The sequence below is a fragment of the Bison bison genome, unplaced genomic scaffold (genome assembly GCF_000754665.1).
Source record: "Bison bison bison isolate TAMUID 2011002044 unplaced genomic scaffold, Bison_UMD1.0 scf7180017864353, whole genome shotgun sequence".
Lineage (NCBI taxonomy): Eukaryota > Metazoa > Chordata > Mammalia > Artiodactyla > Bovidae > Bison > Bison bison.
Genome location: NW_011494925.1, coordinates 6,743,141 through 6,747,885, shown reverse-complemented (window position 1 = coordinate 6,747,885; position 4,745 = coordinate 6,743,141). Strand labels below are relative to the sequence as shown.

At 57.5% G+C, this 4,745-nt stretch overlaps 1 protein-coding gene across 2 annotated transcripts in view; it reads left to right on the top strand.

Annotated features, from left to right (window-relative positions):
* The window catches only part of PQLC1 (PQ loop repeat containing 1), a 40,862-nt gene extending 36,117 nt beyond the window's left edge, over positions 1-4,745 (top strand). For both annotated transcript variants that reach the window (XM_010855068.1, XM_010855067.1), the window contains one exon: positions 4,290-4,745. In XM_010855068.1, coding sequence (XP_010853370.1) covers positions 4,290-4,497 — 208 coding nt within the window. In that variant the 3' untranslated portion in view covers positions 4,498-4,745. The remainder of the gene's footprint in view (positions 1-4,289) is intronic.

Sequence of the window (4,745 nt, the reverse complement as noted above, 5' to 3'; positions counted from 1 at the left end):
CGGAAGGTCGGGAACCCCTTCCAGACAAAGGAGGGGAGGTGTGGGCACGGGCTCGGAGGTGGGAGTGAGGAGCGGCAGGGACGTGTGTGGGCTCAGCGAGGCCGGTGCAGGGGTGAGGCTCCTGCTGTGTGGGCGCTTGCTGGGGAGAGGCATTCTGCATGGCTGGATGGGGCAAGGGTGAGGTGAGAAGTATTTTAGGAATAGTCGTCGGGCTGCTCGGTTTGGGAGGAAAAATGCTGGCGCCAAGAATGAAGTAACGGGAGCCTGGATTAAACTCATGGGGAGGATCAGGCACAGGACACAGCAGCTGGAGTTGGGGCCAGGGTGAGGAGGAACCTAGAGAAAGGAATCAGCTCCCAGGCCACCCACCCTGCCCACCCCCAGCTGAAGAATGCAGCCTGGGGACAGTCCCTGCCTGCCCAGACCAGCTCCTACAGCTTCTCCGTGCCCTGAGCTCCCTGTGCTGTCCAAACCCCGGGCTGGCGGCCCTCAGTCAAGGAGGGGTCTTCCTAGAGACCCCGCCATGTGCAGCTGGCACGCTCCTGCCTTGGTACACACGAGGACATCCCTGGCCTGCTGGACGGTGGTAACTGGGCCTCAGGGCTCGCCCACCTGATAGCTTTGAGGGTAACGGGTGACCTGACCCTGTGGAGGAGATGGGGTCTGGGCCTTTGCACATGCCCACAGCGTGCAGGGTCCAGGGTGACCAGGGGGTTCGGAACATGAGCTTATGTGTCAAGAGTGTTCACACCTGGCACACAGGCTCCCGCGGCTCAGGGTGGCGCTTGGACTGGCAGGGACAATTTGATTAAACATTTGCCCTGAGCCCTCAACACGTGGGGCTGGTCGTGGCGCCTCGGAAGGCTGTCGGATTCCTGCTTCTGGGGCCAGAGCCAACTGAGGGCCAAGGCCAGGAGAGGCGTCTGGGCAGCTAAAAATGTCTGTGTGTGTCAGGCAGAGCCCAGCTCTCGGCGTTGACTGCACGTCTCCACTTGCTAGAGTGAAGGTGCACCTGTGCCTTCAGGCCCAGAGGGACACCAGCTGGGACGGGCTCAGCTGTGCCTTCTGCCACCCCTCTGCAGCCCTTCCTGCCCTGCGAGGCATTTGCGTGTGTCCTTGGGTGAGTCACCCAACCTCTCTGTGCCTCAGCATCTCCTCTCTAAAAGGGGCACTGCACAGGCCACCATGTGGTGTCTGTTTTTGGAGGGAGGGTCCTTGGGTCTCCTGCTACGTTCTGCTGTCTCTGGGGGAGACCGTGCCTTAGCTCTTAATTTCATAGAATGGAACTAGACTCATTTATGACATTAGTTCTCTTCCCATCTTCACAGCTGTTTGCAGAAATTGTGGTTGCTTGTCAGAGCTTCTCCTGGAAATGCTTGCTCTGTGGGGGTGGGTTTCCTTTGAAATGGAAGTGCTCTGAGCTGGAGAGCTGGGAGCAGCCTCATTGGCAGGCCGGCATCTCTGCAGCTCTGGTCTGCCGTGATGCCCGCAGCCTCCTGGGGCCACCCGGCCATACCAGTGCCTAGTCCCTTGTACTTGATGCTCCCGCTGCTGCTGTGGACGTGGTCTCATCCCAGCGGTCACTCTGGTGCGTTTGCCCACCACGTTGTATTCGTCCCCCTGCCTCTGCGCTCCCCCCAGGGTTCGACGTGTGCAGGCTAACCCCAGCCGCTGCCAGGCAGCCCCTGTGCCCCCACCTGCTGTTCCTTCCAGACACCGCTGTGGGTGGTCCCATCCATTCCCCTCCGTGTCCATGATGTAGTCACCTGGCACACTACTACTTCACTCTCAAATTCTGAGTTGGTGCTCCAGAGCAGGACAGAATTCAGATGGAGAGAGGGGCACAAGTTTGTGGGGGAAGATGCCACATAGAAGAGAGGACAGCAACAAAACACCTTCCCTCCCAGTCCTCAGCCTCTGGCCAGGGCCCAGTAGGTCTCATCCACAGGGACCAGTCAGCAGAGGCCAGTACACTCAGGATGGATGCTCCCCAGACTACCAGTCTCAGGTCTTTTCATGCCGGGCCCATGTCTGCCTTGGGTGCACCTACAGACAGGACTGGATGGACGGAGCAGCCCCGGGCACAGGAGCGGGCGGACTGTGGGAGGACGTAGTGCATGGACGACAGGACGCGTCTTGTTTCCCCACATCTGTCATTCTGGACTCCTGCACAGCCCCAAGCCCAGAAAGGTGCACAGGGCAGAAAGCTTTCTGTCTAGGGCATGGAAAGGTGTTCCCCCGGGACCTTTGGGGCAGACCGCCACCCAAGTCCCATCCTGGCCACTGACTGCTGGCCGTGCTGTGCAGATCTGAGTGGTTTTGAAAACTGAACTGAATTCAGCCATAGTCCCCAAATACGAGCCACAACTTGCAGCTTGAACTTAACCATGTCAGTTTCCTGCTGGAACAACAACAACAAAAAAACCCCAACATTCTCCACAGGATTTCAGCAAGACAGAGTCTCCTTACGTAGTGTTAAAGATCTCCAGGACATAAACCAAAATTACTCACCATGAAGACTAGGAAAATCTCAACAACTCTCAAAAGACAACAGACAACAAAGAATCGACACAGAGACTGGAATTACCAGATTTTAAAGGCACTGGTGTAACTGTTCTCTAAGGAACAATAGCAGATACTCCTGAAAGCAACGCAAAGATAGACCATCACAGGGGAGAAATAAAAGCAATGAGAGAAATAACTAGAAATTTTTAAATTGAAAAATATAGTAGCTGAACAGAAAACATACTTCATTAGTTCATTAGTAGAATGGAGACGACAGAGGACAAATCAATGAACTTGAAGATTGATACAAATCATCTATTTTGAACAGGAAAAAAAAAAAATGGGGGAAAAAAAAAGAACAGACTCAGGGACAGCAGGAAGATGTCTAATGTTAGTGTCACCTGAGACCCAGGAGAGGCGAGAGTGGTACAGAAGAATTAAAGAAATGATGTCTGAAAACTTCCCAAATTTGGTGCAAGATCCATGTACAGATTTTAAGATACTCAGCAAGTCCCAAATGTGCATTCTGTCACAGACTGTGAAACCAAAGTCAAATGGCGAAAGCAGCCAGAAAAAAAGGACTGATGATGTATAGTGATCCTGCTGTTTAAATGCAGAGTTATATCAGCTAACTAAGAACCAAAGTCTTTCAACTCTGTGTGAGCCCACACGATAAACCAGCAAGCGTCGCAGGGCTGTTTGGACGCAGACGCCGGGCCGCAGGGTGGGTGGGGGCCGGCTAGGAGCCTGAACCATTCTCCTGAGTAAGGGTCCTAGAAGCTCCAGCTTTCGAGAGTGCAGGTCGGGGGAACTGTCCACTTCCTGCCCTGCTTCCGTGTGGTCCGTCTGATGCTCCAGTGGACAGAGCTGGGGATGTGGGGATCACTGCCCTGGACACGGGTCACAGCCCCTTGCCTGGCTTTACTGGTGAGAACCGGCCTGGAGTCAGAGGCCTCCCAGCCCCAGGTGGATGGGGCCACCTCAGGAGCGCGGAGTGCCTGGCCTGCCCTTGGCACAGACGGCTCAGACCTTCATACTGTCCCTGGGGTCCTCCCAGCCGACAGGCAGCTGCCCCCACAAACTGTGGCCTGGCTTAATCAGCCACGTAAGGTTCGCCTGCTGTGGAAATGGGTCTGATTTAAACATTTTATGCAGGAAAACAATGTGCTGGTGCGTGTTACCTGGCCAGCCAGGCGTTAGACGTGGAGAGGTGTGTGCAGACGTGAGCGGTCTGTGACGCGGGACCCTTCTCTGCTCCAAGGACTGGTCTGAGACTCTGGGCATGACGTCGATGACTAGAAGGGGGTTACCCTCAGGCTGTCCTTGGAGCGAGCCTGGCTGAGCTGGGAGTTCCCAAGAGAGGCTCCTGGTTTCCTGCTCAGTGCCCTGGGTGCAGGCCTGGGGGGCAGCCTGCCCCCCAGGCCAGTTCTTGTGCTGCGAGCTTGGCTCGTGGGACATGGTGTGATGGGCCTCTCCCGCCTGAGGCCATAGCATGTCACCTGAGGGCCACACACCTGCTGTGCCTGCAGCCAGGACGGGACATTTGTGAGCCCACGTGGGCTTGACCCTGAGGCGCCCTTCTCTGCCCCACAGACCTGAGGCTTCTCCTGCCCAAGGGCCTTCCTATCCCTGCGGCCGTGCATGTGGTGGCTTCACAGCCAGGACAGGAGGGTGGGCCGGGGTCTGGCACGTCCCCTGACTGACCCCTGGGTTAAGTCCCCTGACCCTGACCTGTGACCCCTGACCCCGGGCTGTGACCCCTGACTGCTTCTGTGTCTCTGCAGCATCAAGATGGTCCTCATGTGGACGAGTGGCGACACCTTCAAGACGGCCTACTTCCTGCTGAACGGGGCGCCCCTGCAGTTCTCGGTGTGCGGGCTGCTGCAGGTGCTGGTGGACCTGGCCATTCTGGGGCAGGCCTACGTGTTCACCCGCTACCCTCTGAAGCCAGCCCCCCACGCGGCCCACCCCGCCAGCGCCAAGGCCCTCTGAGGCAGCCAGAGGATGAGGACGCGGGACCAGGGCTTCCGGCCTGGCTACCTGTGCCCCACGTGGGCAGTGGGCACCACAGCCCCAAGACGGGCCTGGCCATGGGGGCCTCGCCCAGCCTCTGGCTCTTGGGCATGGTGGGGCCCAGGGGCCAACGCTGCGCTTTGCTGCCCAGGACTCCGTGAGCAGGTCTCCCCAGGCGGGGCTGCCGCACTCTCAAGCTGACAGAAAGCAGGCCTCTCTTCCACTTC